At 35.2% G+C, this 17,773-nt stretch overlaps 1 protein-coding gene across 4 annotated transcripts in view; it reads left to right on the forward strand.

Annotated features, from left to right (window-relative positions):
• Nucleotides 1-17,773, forward strand: part of VPS13B (vacuolar protein sorting 13 homolog B) — a 797,029-nt gene that overhangs the window by 563,571 nt on the left and 215,685 nt on the right. For all 4 annotated transcript variants that reach the window (XM_033843006.2, XM_073794625.1, XM_073794626.1 and 1 more), the window contains one exon: nt 13,509-13,646. In XM_033843006.2, the coding sequence (XP_033698897.1) occupies nt 13,509-13,646 (138 nt within the window). The remainder of the gene's footprint in view (nt 1-13,508; nt 13,647-17,773) is intronic.

A 17,773-nucleotide genomic window follows, 5' to 3' on the forward strand; every position in this document is an offset into this window, starting at 1 on the left:
GATCTTAAATTATACCAGCTGTACTTGCAAGTGTTTCATGTTACTCTCCATAATTTAAAAAAATGGCAAATTATTTGAAGTATAAATTATCAACTTCAATTTCTTTTATGACTATTAATACTAATAACCTATAAATGATTTTCCATCTAGTCCAAGTAGATAGTTTATCTGTGAGTTAACAGGTTTCTTTTTAAAATATTAAAATAATGGCCTTTTTCCATGCCCTTCTAACTTGGAGCAACCTCTAACAGAAATGAGATCTTCTGCCAGCACCTTTACATGTAGCAGCTGTATTATTGGCAATTCTCATTTAAATAAAGATGTATGTAGTTGTTTTAACATAATCGTATTAGTTGTGTTTATAAATATTTAAAAATTGGTATTTGTTTTGTTTAAGGTAATGGAGTCCAGATTTGAAATTGCCTCATATCTTGACTATGCAGCCCAAGGCAGCCTCAAAAAGTCATTTTTCTTCTTGTTTGTTTGGGGCTTTTTGTTTGTTTTTGAAGAAATGACTGTGCCATCTGGTCAATTGTGAAGGAGTTGAACCATTCTGAGGGATTTCGCTACCCCCACCCACTGCTCCCTCAGTACACAGTCATCTTATTACTCGTTAATGGGTGCTAGGGACTAACAAACTAATTTGAAAACAATTGCTTCTGCCCTCTTGCAACCTTTTTATCTTATTGTAATTTTTCAAACATCAACTAAACTAAAATACAGAAATTACGGTTGATTAGAACTTATCTTTCTAAAAAAGCAGGTTATGACACAACTTCTGTGTAGGTTAGAAACACCCATGTCATGATACCTCTAGTATGGGACACTTCCTTCATTTTCTAGTTTTATAAATGTTACAGATACGGCTTCAGATTCAATTAAGAGGCAAACATGGAATAGAGTTCATTTAGAGGTCAAGATTTAGAGTTAGTTGTGAGTTCTTATCCATGCTCTGCTACATACAGCTGTGTGACCTTGGATAAGTTATTTAACCTCTCTAAGCCTCAGTTCCTTATCTTTAATATGGGGATATACTGGTAGCAACCTCCTGGGGTTGCTGCGAGGATTAAACGATGTATATGAAGCTCTTAGCTAAGTGTGCAGCATAGAGCTCAGTGAATTGTTAATGTTATGGTGGTTGTTGCTTTTTTCATCATTGTTAATATGTTTAGGCTGAGTTTAAAATAGGGGTTGTAATCGGCCAAAAAAAAAAAAATTCATGTCATTTCAGTGCCATTATAGATATTGTGTAGTTTGCAAATTTTCAGTTATAATAATTGGCTTCTTTACTCTTTCATGAATAGGTCTGCAGAAAATGTGCTGAAGACGTTTAAGTAAACCAACAGTTAGAAAATCATAAACTGGCTTCTAACACCTCATAAATCATATCTTGATTTCATTTAGTTCTTGTGACTTTAAGAGAAGGATTGAATTACATGTCTCTTTAGAATTAACAGTTTTGCTAATGTCCCTGGAAAGGCTTAGAATTAACCTGTGACTTTAATGTCATAATGATCACAACTTGAACATTTATCTGAAAATTTAGCTGCTAGGAACGTTTCTTGCTGGCCAGTAGTAATGTGAAATGAAATTATTGCTTTGACAGGACTCAGCGAGTAAGTAGGTCTTTTAAATGGGAGGCACTCTAGTACATCACTCAGGGAGAGTTGTGGTGAGAAAGTTAAATAAGAAGGAACCCAGCCAGTGGGGGGGATTTATGTATGGGGAAGGGTTTGGGAGTGGAAATCAGAAATTTCTACTTTTAGTCGTGGCTCTAATGCCAAGGCTCTTTCATGCAAATAACTAAATTTCTTAGTGTTTGTCTCTAAAATAGGTACAGGCATACCTCAGAGATATTGTGAGTTCTGTTCTAGAACCACCACAATAAAGCAAATATTGCTGTAAAACAAATCACAAGAATTTTTTGGTTTCCCAGTGCATATAAAAGTTATGTTCACACTATAGTGTAGTCTGTTAAGTATGCAATAGCATTATATCTAAAACACCATGTACATGCCTTACTTGAAAAATACTTTATTGCTAAAAATGCTAACCATCATCTGAGCCTTTAGCGAGTTCTCATCTTTTTGCTGGTGTGGGGTCTTGCCTCTGTGTTGATCAGGATTGTGATTGTTAAAGATTTGGGTGGCTGTTGGAGTATCTTTACATAAGGTAACGATGAAGTTTGCCACGTTGATTGGCTCTTCCTTTCACGATTTCTCTGTAGCATGCAATGCTGCTTGATAGCATTTTACCCACAGTAGATCTTCTTTCAAAATTGGAGTCAATCCTCTCAAACCCTGCTGCTGCCTTATCAACTAAGTTTGTGTAATATTCTAAGCCCCTTGTTGTCATTTCAACAGTCTCCATGGCATCTTCACCAGGAGTAGATTCCATCTCAAGAAACCACTTTTTTGCTCATCCATAAGAAGAAACTCCCCATCCGTTAAAGTTTTATCATGAGATTGCAGCAATATAGTCACATCTTCAGGCTCCACTTCTAATTCTAGTTCTCTTGCTATTTCCACCACATCTGCAATTACTTCCTCCACTGAAGTCTTGAACCCCTCAGAGTCATCCATGAGGATTGGAATCAACTTCTTCCCAACTCCTGTTAATGTTGATATTTTGGCCTCTTCCCATGAATCACAAATGTTCTTAATGGCATCTAGAATGGTGTATCCTTTCCAGAAGGTTTTAATTTACTTTGCCCAGATCCATCAGAGGAATCACTATCTATGGCAGTTATAGCCTTACAAAATGTGTTTCTTAAATAATAAAACTTGAAAGTTGAAATTACTCCTTGATCCATGGTCTACAGAATGGATGTTGTGTTAGCAGGCATGAAAACAACATTGATCTCATTGTACATCTCCATCAGAACTCCTGGGTAACCAGGTGCATTGTCAGTGAGCAGTAATGTTTTGAAAGGAATCTTTTTTTCTAAGCAATAGGTCTCAACAGTGGGCTTAAAATATTCAGAAAACCATGTTGTAAACAGATGTGCTGTCATCCAGGCTTTGTTCCATTTATAGAGCACAGGCAGAGTAGATTTAGTGTAATTCTCAAGGGCCCTAGGATTTTCAGAATGGTAAATGAGCATTGGCTTCAACTTCAAGTCACCAGCTGCATTGGCCCCTAATAAGAGAATCAGCCTGTCCTTTGAAGCTTTGAAGTCAGGCATTGACTTCTCCTCTTTAGCTATGAAAGTCCTAGATGGCATTTTCTTCCAATATAAGGCTGTTTCGTCTGCACTGAAAATCTGTTGTTTAGTGTAGCTACCTTCATTACTTATTTTAGCTAGATCTTATGGATGACTTACTACAGCTTCTACATTAGCACTTGTTGCTTCACCTTGTTATGTTACAGAGATGGTCTCTTTCCTTAAACCTCATGATCCAACCTCTGCTAGCTTCAAACTTTTCTTCTGCAGTTTCCTCACCTCTTTCAGCCTTTATATATAACTGAAGAGAATTAGGGCCTTGCTCTGGATTTGGCTTTGGCTTAAGGAAGTGTTGTGGCTGGTTTGATCATCTATCCAGACCACTAAAACTTTCTCCATATCAGCAATCAGGCTGTTTCACTTTCTTATCGTTTATGTGTTCACTGAAGTAGCACTTTCAGTTTCCTTCAAGAACTTTTCCTTTGCACTTACAACTTGGCTAACTAGTGCAAGAGGCCTAGCTTTCGGCCTGTCTGGGCTTTTAACGTGCCTTCCTCGCTAAATTTAATCATCTCTAGCTTTTGATTTAAAGTGAGAGATGTGCAACACTTCCTTTCACTTGAATACTCAGAGACCACTGTAGGGTTATTAATTGTCCTAATTTCGGTATTGTTGTATCTCAGGGAATAGGGGGGCCTGAGGAGAGGGAGAGAGACAGGGGAATGGCCAGTCAGTGGAGCAGTTAGAGCACATACAACACTTGCGGATTAAGTTCATTATCTTATATGGGCATGGTTTGTGGTGCCCTAAAACAATTATGATAGTAACATCAAAGATCACTGATCACCATAACAAATATAATAATAAAAAAATTTGAAATATTGGGAACTTACCAAAATGTGATGACACAAAGTGAGCAAATGCTTTTGTGAAAATGGCACCAATCAACTTGCTCAACACAGGGTTGCCACAAACCTTCAATCTGTAAAAGATTCAATATCTGCAAAGCACAATAAAGCAAAGTGCAATAAAACAAGGTATACCTTTATAATAATATCTAGTCTTTGTAGTTTAATGGTTTAGTCTGAGCTCCAAATGAGATAATATTTATGAAATACCTTGGAACTATGAAATACTCAGCTATAAGTTGGGACTTCAATAGTTATTAGCAGTAGAAGGGAGAGTTTAATAAACTTTCCTTTCTGGACATAATAAAAAGATTAGTGTCCTAGCCCTTTTTAACACCGATTTTAGTCATCAACATTTACTCAAAGTGAAGGAAAAATGGCAGGAATCATTTATAGCCACTGGATTGGCTTTCAATGTTACAGAACCCAGACTTAGAGCAGAGACTTAAGTTGGGATTAAGTTGATCATCCTTGAATTTATTTGACTACATTTTTTTGACTGGACAGCACCCTTTCTTTCCTTGTTCTGAATTTTAATCAGACGTCATATAAAATATCTGAAACCCACATTAGAATTTAACATGAAAGTAACAAAATAGGAAAGAGATCAGGAACAACACAGAACAGCGTAGAAAATACAAGGAATTCATTGAAATGATATTTCACATATTATCTGCTGATTAGCTTCATTAAGTAGAAAGAATGCACTTTCTTCTAGCAAGATATGGAAGATTTGGTTCTAAAAATAAGAACCAATGGACACTGATGATTACACATGCCAGCAGCCATTTTAATCTTTTCCTCTTTCTCTTCCTATGGGCTCCAGGCTTGGGATTTCAAACCAGGAAATCTCCTCTTCCCCTTCCTGTCACATCTTATGAGGTGAAAAAACACTTAAGGAGTTAGTCAAATGCCTAGATATTGACAAGGAGACGGTGGCACTGACCTTGCATCCATAGCAATTTAGAACTGGTTTCTCAGTTGATTTTGCTGTTATACCATTGCATTGTTACTGTGTTTTATGGATCTAGGTTCCCCCATGATTTAATTTCCAGGTATTGTAGAGGCTTCATGGACTACATTTTTTTTTTAAACTTTATTTATTTATTTATTTTTGGCTGCATTGGGTCTTCATTGCTGTGCCCGGGGCTACTCTTCATTGCGGTGTGCAGGCTTCTCATTGCGGTGGCTTCTCTTGTTGCAGAGCATGGGCTCTAGGTGCACGGGCTCAGTAGTTGTGGTGCAAGGGCTTAGTTGCTCCGCGGCATGTGGGATCTTCCTGGACCAGGGATCAAACCTGTGTCCCCTGCATTCGCAGGTGGATTCCTTAACCACTGCACCACCAGGGAAGTCCCTCATGGACTACATTTGCTTCTGTGGCTACATTAAAAAAACAATAATAATAAGATAGCCATTAAACTAAGGATCATAAAATAAATACAGAAAAACATAAGAAACTCAGCAAACCTGTAGCTTTGCCTTTTACATGTCCAGTGGTTGGAAGGTGACTATTCTGAAAGTAACCACTCATTGCAGGGAGTTATTCTTCCAACCGTTTTTGAGCATTCCAAAACCAAGTACAACCATGGCTTCTGAAAGAGGCCCTTGGGAGATGTAACCATATCAATTTCATAGATAGAGGCAAATTGATTTAATACAATAGACCCTCCCAAAATGCTTTCCTTTAAATTTTATTCAATTTCTGTTAAGGAAAACCTTTGTGTATTCTTGGCTGGTTATAAAAGGATTCAGCTAAAGAATCATCTAGGAACGTCTTGTCAATGAAGTCAGAAAGCGGAAGGGAAAGTAGGGAATCTCCAAGCCTTTGCCTATTACCCTAATTCCTCTTTAGGTATTTTCTCCCTCCCTACTCTGGCTAGTTATGAACTCTTCTTGATCTTCCTTAAAAAAGAAAGCCCTGTGAAATTGAAATCCTGATGGACTCACCATGTTTACTTATAAATTACTTTAAAGTGTCATTTCAATCTCTTCTTTGTGTGAAGGTTGATATACTCAGATACCTTTGTAAAAGGAGTCTCTAACTTCTAGTTTAAAAAATGGAAAGGAGTCACCTTTGGCTTGCAGATTATTTACATCCTTGACTCATATGTAGGCAAAGTATTTCTAAAGGATGAGAAAGAAGGTGAGAATATAATTCTGATAATTATCAGGACCAAAATGCAGAGAAGTTGTCAGGTGTATAATTTCTCCTTAGCCAAAAGTGTTTGATAGGGAAGTAAAATAGGTTGACTAGTATTTCAAACCTCAATAATTATTATTTTAAAAGTTAAATATAAAGAAGTTTACTGGCTTCTAAGATCAAAATTGAGCGTAATTTCCACGAATAAACAAAAGCTTTTTAGTTTTTACCTTTTATATTATATTCCTCTGATTTTAGATAAGTGATAAAGATTTTTCAAAATTAAAAAAAAACAAGAAGAATAGACACTTGCAAGATATACCACACACATACTCCTATTTTGTTTAGAGTTTGTGCTTAAGAAACAAAATAGTAACTGTTTATTGAACTCCTACCATGACATGTCCCATACAGACCACTTACATATATTATCTAATATAATATTCTCAACATCCCCACAATTTAGTTTATTATCTCCATTTTGGAAACAAACTGGGACTCAAGGAAGTTAAAATTAAACTTACCCAGTTTAAGGAGTCAGGATTTATACCGAGATTTGTGTACCTCATGTTCTTTCATTACCCTACATTTTTTCCTGTGTTATAAAGTGATATAAACTCATCTATAGAACAAAATGTTAGAAAGCTCCATGAAAGAAAGTCTTTGTTCAGTAAGTCCTGGGCCAGTGATAAACTATTTCACAAACCTCTTGCATGTGACAGTATCTTATCACCTGTCAGTTGTCCCTCAAGAGTTAATCAAAAGTCACTTAAATGCTCTTTCATAGACATGACAGCTCTGGATACCTCAGGCCAAAGAGAACCAATCTCCCTAAGCAGACATAGATGCCACTTTGGTTCTGTGGCAGCCTGGGATAGGCCTGGGCTCATTACCTATGACAGACTTCAGTATGCTTGTGACTAATAATAACAGGTCATTGAAAACTTTTTTAAAAGTCGATAAAATATACAGTCTGTTTTTCTTTTAAAAAACTAAACAGTAGATCCTTCCGAACTTTCTGGAATTGGTAAAATGGAGACAAGTAAATCTCGAGAAAGGAAACTCAGTGTTGGGGGAGGCGGGGAGGAGTGGGGGAGAAAGAAAACTCAGTGCAATATGGCATGAAAGCCAAAAGTTGCTGAAATTAAATCTACAGTAATAGTTTAGGGAACACATTAATTTTAATTATATATCATCAGTAATGCTAATATTAGCATCCGTAGGCTTGAAAAAGCATGATATAATTTCAAAAGTTGTTGATAGGGGCTTCCCTGGTGGCGCAGTGGTTGAGAGTCCACCTGCCGATGCAGAGGACACGGGTTCGTGCCCCGGTCCGGGAGGATCCCACATGCCGCGGAGCAGCTGGGCCCGTGAGCCATGGCCCCTGAGCCTGCGCGTCTGGAGCCTGTGCTCCGCAACGGGAGAGGCCACAACAGTGAGAGGCCCGCATACCGCGAAAAAAAAAAAAGTTGTTGATAATATCGAGAAAGATTTTGTTAGCCAGGATTACAAGCAGCAACAAGATTACATTAATACAGCAAGAAGCTAATACCAGGAATAAGATGACAAATTATTTGCTTACTGAAGAAAACATGCTTAAAGTGAGGTACACCAAAACCCAATTAATCAAAAGTTTATTTTTCAGGATTTGTCCCCCAAATTTCAATTAATAATATTTTTTTCTGGTAACACAAATTTACAAGAACTCTCCATCATGGGAAAATTTTGTTCCCTTGACATTGCTCCATATTTAAGTTAGCACTCATCTTCCATAGAATGTAAAAGACCAAGGGTATCATGAGAAAATTGAATCGAAGAGTCAAAAACCTTATTATGACTATAGTTACTTACAACTTCCTCCGTGAAAACATTGCCTAGAACTTTCAGGGAAAATAACTGTTGGGCTAATTTCTCCTGCTGCCCCTCTCTAACCAATTCACTTGTTAGAGGTGTTCTTGAGCACAAAAGTAGCCAAGAGAAAGGAGAAACAGGTATGCATTATCAACTCTATTGTAAACCTGTGGTTGGTAAAAGTAACTCACAGAAAGGAGGGGAAAATGAGGAAGAAAATGATGTTGGTTTGGAGTCTCACTCTAGTTCTCTTTATAACAGATATTTAGCTTTCAATTAAAGAGATTCTTGTGACACAAGGCTTTTTAAAATTCAAATTTTTTACTCATATGGCAAAAGAAAAGAAGTATCTTGTATAAAATTAACTAGACAGAAGTATCTGGTATAAAAGTAACTGGACTTCATTATATGTTCAGTATTATGTCAATCTTAAAATGAGGAAATTCTCACTGAAATCTGTGGGAAAATGTCTCCTCATTGGGACCTTTCCAGAAATTCAGCTTATGAATTCATTTATGAAAAAGAAATATCCTGCCACGTAGTAGAACAAAGCAGAGTAATCAGGAAGCTTACAAAATCTTCACACTCAGCTGTTCTGTATGAGCTTGGAAAATAATTTTTTTGTAAGTAGAAGATTGCAAAGAAAATAAACAAGTTCATTTTTAAAGTTTCATTTTGGCCACATGAGTCATGTTATATTTTATATAATTCAAATGTTAAGCAAAGACATACTTAACTCTGTGAATATCTGCTAAGGGTTAAAAAATAAAAATAATGAGCAGCACTACAAAAATCACTTTATCAGAGTCAGAGGAAGACCTCCCAAGCAGTTAAGTGAAAGGAAAGTTTTGTGAAGAAGAGCAAAGTAATCTACCAGCACAAAGAATATAATCTGAATCAAGTCTCTATAAAAGCCAAGAGTACCTTAGTCCATCTGGGAGTGGACTTGAGACTCTGAATCTTCCCTTTGAGTGTTCTTTGTGACATAATATGATGAAGTATTTTATTTTGGAGTCCAGGTCAACCCAGAAGAAAAACAAATAATTTTGTCAATACCAATGTCTCATTGAAGTGAATTCTAAGTGACTTTGAACAAGATTTATGGCTGTGAGCAGTTTGTCATTTGTTCTGACCCATTTCCCACACTCTGTTACTCCTGATAAGATATGGCTTTCTCCTGTTTCTTAGGCTTAGGGACAACAGCGTAAATGTAAACGTGCTCATCAACATCAGCAGGAGCTTATTCTTTTGAGAGCTTTCTGTACTTAAATAAATAGGTGTTCGCTGAGTATGAAGAAGAAAACTGGTGAAGTCTAAAGGAGCCTCCAGTATGAAAAAGTCATCCCTATTTGTCACTCCATTTGTATTATATTCACAGGCTCCTTTAATCTTGGTTTATCTGGTGCTTTTCCAACTATATTGACCTCAAGGAATGTGTAATATGAGTCCTATTTTCTACGTCTGATGATGGAATTCAGGAGAAGCTAAATTGAAGACAGTTCAGGAAGTCTAGAAGTCATGCCCCACATCATCTAGCCATTAGGGCAAGAGGGACTAAATAGTGACTTACAAACCTGAGCTATTCTCTGGGATTCTGACATATGTTTCTGCTACTACTGCTGCTTCATCTCACCACAGTGACTACAGGCATATCCAGAGTAGAGATTTTAGCCAAAACTAGGAGAGTAGCCACCAGCCCTGTCATACATTCAGTATTCATCAACTATGAACCTGTATTTTCCTCAGTGTTCTTAATTTCAGTTATTCTCTTTTTCTAGCAGCCCTCTAAATTCAGCTGTACTTTTTAAACCAGGGGTGTAATAATATTAAACCAATAATATCATTAGACCAGTAAAACTTCGTTGGGAAATAGTCATTGAAATTTTTACTTCCTTGGATACCTTTCCTAGACTTTTACATTTTCTTTAATTCGTAATTCCTATTCTCCTTCCTACTATTGCCAGATTGTTTATTCTGACTCTATTAAGTCCCATTCCTCTTCAATTGCCCCAGTGCAGACTCCTGTGCTGGGTGCCAGATGGCAAGGCCCTTTAACTTTACACTGCAACCTGCGTAAAACCCATCTTCCCTACTTGGAAAACTCTCATTTACATCATCAGAATTTGCTGCTCCCCCAGTCTATACCTTGATGAAGGTAGGAATCAAATGTCCTTTGAAGTGTTTTTTTCTTATTTTAATTTTTGTAAATGTTTGGTATGTAGTCCTATTTTTCTTCAGCTCTCAATAAATTATAGGTCCATATATCAGTTTGTGCTTAGGATCATCCTGAAGATGATTGTCTTCCAGTAGAATAAAAAGTATATATAGATATGTGTGTATGTATGTATGCAGATATGCCTTTTACTTTTGAATTTACTAAAGCTGGTGATCTGTTTCTTTGTTTTATTCACTTAACAGGACAGCTTAAAGCTTTTCTATATCAGTACATCAGATTCACTCCCTTCTTTTTATCAGCAGCATAGTATTCTATGAAGTATTCACAATGTAGTCATAATTTATTTTACCATTTCTCTATAGATAGATATTTAGTTTTATTTTGTTCTAGATTTTGAATATTTCACATGATACTATAGTCAACTCTTCTGGACATTTTCTGTGTATTCTTAATTATTTCTTTAAGGTAGATTCCTACAGTATCCTTTCTGATTACAAGGGCATGGATATTTAGGATTTTGGTAGACACTCGTTTCAACCCTCTTTACACTCTTATCCACCATACATGGTAGGATCAATTTTTCCTCCTCCCACACACAAGATATTACCAATCTTTTAAATTTATGCTAATTTGTTGAGTGAAAAAAAAATGTATTTCTTGCTTTAATTTGGGTATGCTTAATTAACAGTGAGACTGAGCAGTTTTTTCCTATTTTTCATAAAACAGTGTTCTCCAGAAGGATTAAACAGCTAAAGGTAAAAATAAAATTTTTAAAATGCTTCAAGAAACTATAGGAAAATATATAATCAACCTAGGGATAAATCCATAAGATATGTTAATAATTTTTTACCACATCTATTAAGAAAAAAATATGCATGCAAAAAGCATCAGGATATAGTTAAAAGGCAACTAACATACCAAGAGAAAACATTTGCTACACATTGCAAACAAATCATTAACACCTGTAATATATAAGGAGCTCCTACAAATTAGTAAGAAAAAGAGCCCAATAGAAAAATGAATACTTATTTTTAGAAGAAGAATCCTAAATGGTCAATAAATGAAAAAAATACTCAACCTGCTTTGTTATTTACTATTAACAATATAAAATGGCTGTCTTACTATGTCAATTACATATAAATGTTTTTGATTCTTTTAAACATTGTATGGATTATCATTTTTTATTTAAACATTAATCTGTTGATGGACATCTAAGGTGTTTTCTACTTTTTGCTATGATAAACAGTTCTACAGTGAATTTGTGTGTGTGTATGTGTGTGTGTGTGTGTGTGTTACATAGGCTTTATCAATTTTTTTAGTCTTGGCCTGATAGGTAGAAAATTCTACTTATTTTTAAAGATTTTTTCCTTTGATTATTGCTAAGATGTACTATCTCTTAATGTTTATATTTTTAACTGTTTTATGCCATTTGTTTTTCTTTACTCATTTATTTTCTTCATTAAGTAGATGCTTATTCTATCCTCAACCCATTTTTCTATTAGTATCTATATTGATTATACGAACTCTTTATATATTCATAATATCCTTTTCTGCCATACAAGTTTGAATACGTGATTTTCATAAATTGTTTTACTTATCATCCTAAGTTTTACTTGCCAGTTTTTTTACACATCATATTAATATTTCTATATCAATTTAATTCATGTCTGTTCATTAATTATTTAGCTACATCACTTATATCTGTTTTCTCCATTAGATCATTGTTCTCTCTCTAGATTGTATCATCTTCAAAATGAAGAATTATGTCTCCTCATATAGGTCTGGCACAGTATTATTTATTTGATAATAATGGCTTCTTCTTGATGATGGCTACATAGCTGAAACCTAGAAATAGACCCTCAGGTCCTGGCAGGTTACATAGTACCTACAAACTGATTATAGATCCTACCAGCAACAGACTTTTTGCCATCCTTTCACCAGACTTGACCATTATATTTGAAAGACAGAATAGTATGGTGTTACTATGGATCTACTATACATATTCTCACTGCTTTAAATTCACTGATCATATAAAAAGAGAAGAATGCACTACCTTAGTGTTTGATCTTTACCACATAGATCTAACGTCACGATCAATTGCTTTCAGTATTTTCTTTGAAATCACATAAAGGTTCATATGTGCCAAATTTCATAAGGATCACATGACAAGGTCAAGAAATACAAATTCCAAGGCAGAATTTATATGCCCGGTTCACATATGACAGTAATACTATGTAACCATATGTTGAATATAATACACAGTATGTAAATGCTATTCTTGAAAGCAATCCAATCAATAAAAACTAAAATAAATAACACTTTAATAACACATTTCAAATCAACTGAAAATGGAATAGATGGACTCTATGGCAAGAACATCCCTATAAAATTGACATTCAGAGGCCATTAAAACCCAGAGAGTAAAACAATCCTGAAACTAAAGAAAAACTGTGAATATTTAGAAGATTTTTAAAAGCCTACTATATTGTATGCCAAGACACAGCAGTTGTTTTTATTTAAAGAGCTATTTCAATAAAAACTGTGGATTGCCAAGCATTAAAAAGCTAATTCCATTTGCCATCACCAATAGCTGAATGAAACCTTACAAAATATATACAATATTAACCTTAAAAAAAAGTTTAAAATACACAGTATTTAATAGAAAAAGTCAAAACTGAAAAAAGTCAACTTTTAGTCATAATTGGAACTATTAAAAGATTGACCAATTTTATCATTTAAGAAGGTTATGGGAAAGCTACTGAAGTTAACTTCAAAAGCCTAGCAGTAAAAGTGATTGTAATGTCAGTAAAACTCTGAAACAGATCAAATAACCCCTAAGTAGTACTAATCCACTGCATCTTTGAACATGTATATGCCTCTTTTTAAGCTGAAAAGGTTGCCCTTTTTTTCTTCAACTTGTTTCCAACATCCCATTAAAAAAAAAAAAAAATCTATTCAACTGTTAACAGTCAGCAGCTCAGAGTACAGAACCTTTACCTTCACTCAAAGATGATATGAGTTAAGATTTGAAATATCTTTTCCTCTTTGGCCTGGTTCTGGAAAACATGGTTTTGTCATTCTACCTGTAGAGAGAGAGCGTCTCTTTCTTCATACAAGTATTTGTGCACTGTATGTATACAAACAAATGCATTAATGAAGGTTACATACAATATTTTAACCATTTTTTTCCTCTTATCAGCTCAAACTCTTACACCAAAATTGATGTTTGTGTTGTAATTGACATCTTTAATTTTAATTTTGCCTCTTCAGATCCTGGGAAGACTTTGCCTGAAGCCCTTGATTACTGCACAGTTTGGTTGCAGACAGTACCTGGAGAAATAGACAGCAAAAGTGGTATTCCACCTTCACTTGTAATGCTACAAATTAAAGATTTTCTTAATGGACCAGGTAAGAAAGTCGTAATTCAAACTTTTTTTTGTATGAGTCTATTAACGTGTACATAGGGTCTGTTAACAATCTTGACATTCCTTGCCAGAAATGAGTAATTCATTTGTCTTCCAGACGTGTACTCTTCTCAGGCTGCCCATTCTAGAGATCAAAAGGCAAATATTAATATACATTAAAAATGACCTTTGGTCTGACAAAAAGTAGTTATCAATTAAAAAATAATTGACTGGAAGCCAAAGACTCAAGATTTTATTTCTACCTTTTCTACTAATCGTGGGACCTTAGGCAGTTATCTAATCTCCTGTGCCTCAGTTTCCTTACCTGTAAATGAAGAGAATAAAATAGATGATGGGTGGATAGATGGGTGGGTGGGTAGATGGATGGTTAGGTGGATAGGGTACATGACATACATACATAAGATAATATACATAAGTAGATTGGATTAGATAGATAAATACACTTATTTCAAACGCTTAGCAAAGTGCTTAGGACATATTAACACTCAATTTTAAATAGGTAGATATAGATATCAAAAGATATTGAGTGCTTATTATGTCCCAGGTACTAAGTGCTTTACATACTTGTATAAACCCAAGAAGTAGGCCCTATAATTATCCCTACTTTATGAATAAGGAAGCTAAGACTTAGAAAAATGAAGTAAATTGCCCAAGATCATAGTAGCAGAGGAGCCATTCAAACTCTGGTCTTTATGACTCCAAAGACCTAGATCACTTTTATACTGCACTAATTTTAGCATAACTAAAGATTTTTTTCTTTCTTCTCCATCTCCTTCTCCTCCTCTTTCTTTTTCCTACTCTATTTCTTCTTCCTTCTCATGTTCCTCCTTCTCTTTTCTTTGTTACTCTTCCCTTACCTCCATGAGATCTTAGCTATTTATTTAACAGAAATTACTACATTCAGTTTCCCTTTTGTTATGTTATATTTACAGTGCTGCAGAACCTGTTAGTCATTAAAAGAATACTAGTTTCTTCATTACGAATTTAAAACAATGGTGTTACACTGTCTTAAGATCTCTAGCAGTACTCTGCAAGGCATGTATTTTGATGATTGAAAACTATCCCTCTGTGGACCTGATTCAGTTTGTGTGCATGCTGGTGCACTTACGATCTATGACTACAGATAGGGAAGGTGGCCCATCATCACATCTGGAATAGAAAGAGCCTGAAACCACCTCAGTTGGCCCTTTCACTCTGGCTCAGTTCTTCTTAAGCATGTTTTTCCAGTGCTGGAATTTAAAAGGTATAGGAGGAATATGAAGAACTAGTTCTAATCATTAGTATCCAGCTGTGGTTTTAAAGACTCAAAGGAAGTAAAGAAGCTGATGATAAGGCTAAGGGAGTCATTAAAGTTCGAAGAATCCTTTGGGGTGAGCTGGATGATTGAAAGGAGTGTGAGTCTTCATACTTGGTTAGTGAGTGTGAAGTACCATATTTCACTGAATTCAAGCAACCATCAATTGTAGGAAAAAACATTTTGCATACCACTAAGGAAAAAGAAAAATATCTGCTATTTAAGCTATGATACAGTGCTTTCTTACTGCATCAGTTGCAGGGCAAAAGACTGAACATGCTGGAATGAACGAAATAGGGTAAGAACATAAGGGTAGTTCATGGACAAGTGACAGGGAAACTTGCATTTACTTCTTTTTTCTCTCTTTTAGTGTCAGATTTCTTTTGCTTTCAGGCACAGTCTTTCACCTTTTAGCTAAAAAGTTCCCTTCTAGTTTACATTTGATTGATTTGTTTGTAAAAGGGATGGGATCTTCAAGTCAGTGGTAAATTGTGTACCATATTTTCATGGCTACCCAGTAAATTGAACTTTAAGAGAAATGTCAGTGAACAAATGAAAAATTATATGTTTATCATTCTGTCATTCAATGTGACTATGTAGCAGAAGTGCGATTTTTACAATAGTTGTACGTTTATATTTCTTATACTTCTTAAAACTGGAAACTACATATATGCCATTTCTAATTTTATGCCCATTCAATAATAGTGATAATATATCTGGAGATTCAAACTTTTAAATTAATGAATTGAAATAGTTATTTTACAGCCATGCTTCTCAAACTGGAGTGTGCATTTGAGCATCTCTGGGGAGCTGGTTAAATGCAAATGTGACTTAATAGGGATGAAATTCTACATTTCTAACAAGCTCCCAGGTGAAATGGGTACTGTTGATCTGGGGATAACACATTTTGTACCAAGATTTTATTTGACTCATATATTAATAATATATATATATATATGACTTTCTTAATACCATCAATAACAATTACTGAGACTCAAAACGCAGATATTTTGGGGCACAGGAGAGGGGGATGATACAAACAATGATGAATGGTTTTTTAAATGGTACTTTTATTATGAAAAATCAAATACAATGTCCAATAAATGGTTTAAGTTCTTCAAAGTCTTAAAACATTTTAACCAAGAGCACTTTTCTTTCATAAATTATTTGAGGGAAGATTACTTTGAATGATATGTCAGTTCTGTGGGATTCCACTAGAACATTAACCTAACAGCCTTGAACTACTCCAGAATTTACTACCTTAGACAAAAAATTCCTTAAACAATTTGTTATATAAAGTATGTAAGTAGATGTTATTACATAATATAATTGTATTCTCTCACTATACAGCTACACTATATTAATTGAGAGATCAATAGGAATAACAGGACATAATAAAGCATTTCTTGCTGTAGGAATGTGTATTATTTTATAGATTTTTGGCAACTCAAGAAATATATATTTCCAGATTTTACATAATAGTATATTAAGAGCAATATTATTTATGCTAAGACTGGGGGAACAAACTTCAGCTTTATAATATTCCCCAATACTATCCTCTTCCCTTAAAAAATAAAAAGGCCTTTTTTTTAATATTGAAAATAATGCTTCTAAGTTTTATGCAGTATTATCGTTAAGACTCTTTTGATACCAAAAGATTGTTTTATTGTTTATTTTAATCTATATGCACATCTTATTTAAGTATCATTCCCAAAGAATGCTTTATGCTACAATGCTCCATCTCTAAAATAGTATATTTTCGTTTCTTCTTTTCTTGCTCTTGAATTAAGGTTTCAGTAACAAAGAAGTTATGACGCTGAAGAGTAGAGGAAATACTGATTATAACTACCCAACCTTAAATTTTCTTCATAAAGGTGCAAACTTAACAGCTTTTGAATTCATCCTGTCGGATGTTTTTTCCAGGGATTATTTTATCTAAACAAGGTGGTGCATATGCTGCTCTTTAGCATCTGTTTTTGGAAAAAATACTTCAGTGTTCTTGAGTATTCCCTGATTTCCTCTGTTCACTTAATCGTACCGTAGAGCAAATGGTAGGTCCCAACTTCTACATCAAAAACCCCTTCAAAGCTCTCCCAACTCCGACCTCCTTCCTTCAGAGGCAACAACTGTACTACCCATTAGCAAGGTCAGTGGCTTGGAGAAACCTGGAAAACAGCAGCTACCAGAAACCCAGCAGAACAATATCTCCAGCAGGTGATAGATTAGTTGGAACAAATTGGAACCATTGCAGTGCGGCAATCCTGGTTTCTTTCAAGCTGTTTTTTTAAATGTCGTCATTTTAATACACAATCTAAGGCCCGCGGAACAGTCCACAGCAGGTTAATTTGAATCATATGATGTGTCACTGCCCTCAGCTGACATGAGCTCTATTCCATGTGTGAAGCCATAATAAATCCATTCCCAACCGAGGAAAATTCCCCGTGAGAAGGTGAACTAATCCAGGCCTCACACTGGCATGCTAGCCCGCCATAATTGAAAGCAGGGCCACCTGTTCCCAGCACAGTTAGCCGATAGAGAAAAAAATTACCATTAGATCAGATATGTCTTCTATTGAAAACTAATTCATACTTCTTGCAAATTCAGATTCAGCTGTGAACTGCTTAGTATGACATCATACAGAAACTTAGGAATGTGCCCACTTGATCCCAGTTTTGTTAACTATAGGATTTCTTGACTTTGAAATGAATTTTTTTTTTTTTAATTTAATGAGAGCTGACACATGAGAAGAAGAACTGGGAAGGGTGCAGATTTTTCTAATTAACTCAGGGTCATTTACAAAAATATTTGAGCTCCCT

Source organism: Tursiops truncatus, chromosome 17, assembly GCF_011762595.2.
Source record: "Tursiops truncatus isolate mTurTru1 chromosome 17, mTurTru1.mat.Y, whole genome shotgun sequence".
NCBI classification, from domain to species: domain Eukaryota; kingdom Metazoa; phylum Chordata; class Mammalia; order Artiodactyla; family Delphinidae; genus Tursiops; species Tursiops truncatus.